Source organism: Fragaria vesca, linkage group LG5 (assembly GCF_000184155.1).
Source record: "Fragaria vesca subsp. vesca linkage group LG5, FraVesHawaii_1.0, whole genome shotgun sequence".
NCBI lineage: Eukaryota > Viridiplantae > Streptophyta > Magnoliopsida > Rosales > Rosaceae > Fragaria > Fragaria vesca.
The window spans coordinates 26035210-26036291 of record NC_020495.1 but is presented as its reverse complement, the minus strand read 5'-3'; the positions used below and the strand labels follow the sequence as shown (position 1 = coordinate 26036291).

At 39.6% G+C, this 1082-nt stretch overlaps 1 protein-coding gene across 1 annotated transcript in view; it reads left to right on the top strand.

Moving 5' to 3' along the window:
* Positions 1–348: 348 nt before the first annotated feature.
* The window catches only part of LOC101304387 (reticulon-like protein B13-like), a 2357-nt gene continuing 1623 nt past the window's right edge, over positions 349–1082 (top strand). Inside the window, exons 1-3 of the mRNA XM_004300499.1 lie at positions 349–404; positions 493–679; positions 800–1014. Of these exons, the coding sequence (XP_004300547.1) occupies positions 359–404; positions 493–679; positions 800–1014 (448 nt within the window). The 5' untranslated portion in view covers positions 349–358. The remainder of the gene's footprint in view (positions 405–492; positions 680–799; positions 1015–1082) is intronic.

Genomic DNA, 1082 nt, shown 5'->3' with positions numbered 1-1082 from the left:
CCAATTATGATGCTTCATGGTGATAGAAAGAAAAGTGCTCCAACTGTTTGAAGCAGCATGGATGAAGAACAATGATGAAAGCTCAATAGGCTCTAGTAAGAAAAAAATAATGCACTAATTGCCTTTTGGACTAATTTGGGTTGGGTCATAAGTTGTTATTTGGGCCTAGAAAACGATAATGCTTATCCCCCATATCTGATCTCTGATATATATCCTAATCCCATGCCCGAGCTACACGTACATGAAGGCTTGCATGGTTTCCACGTTCCTATGCATCGGGTCTCTACGTGTAAGCATAATCTCGATCAGAAATAGTGTATAATTCATCATTTTCAGCTCAGTGTGTTCTAGTCGCAACATGTCTGAAACAGATCAAACCTATCGATCGGCCCTGCCAAGTTCAGGTAACTAATCTGTAAGCTCCTGAAACTTGAACCAGTTGAATGTCTAATTAGGTTAGCAGACTCATATCTGATTTCGAATTTGGTGCAGATTCCGTAAGAGATATATTCTTATGGAAGAAGAAGAAACAGAGTGTGCTTCTTCTTTCGATAGCAACAGCAACATGGGTTTTGCTCAAAGTCTATCTCTTCAACTTCCTTACTGTAATTTCATGGGCGGCCATGTTTGTTGTTACTTCTCTGTTCCTCTGGGCCAACATGCTTAGGTTCTTTAACAAGTAACTAATCAAGCTCCCCTGCTTTCCAATATTTTTGTTTCTCTTTGTTTTCTTTACTTGGTGTTATGCATGATAATAGTTCGAGTATTAGTTTTGTTTTATTCAATTTCGTGTTTGTAGAGAACCTCCAAACTTGTATGGAATGTTGGAGGTAACAGAGGAGACAGCTTTGAGGACTGCGAATAGCATTCGAGCGTGGATTGAAGAAGGAATTCGATGGATGTTTTGGGTGGCTGCCGAGAGAGAGTGGTTTGTGTTTGCCGGGACCGCCGCTGGTTTGTGGTTACTCTCTCGTGTAGGGGGATACGTTGATCTGCTAACCTTTCTTTATACAGGTAACAACTAAAGAAAGTAAAGAGTACAGTGGTTAGTGTTTGATGAATTAACATATATATATATATAT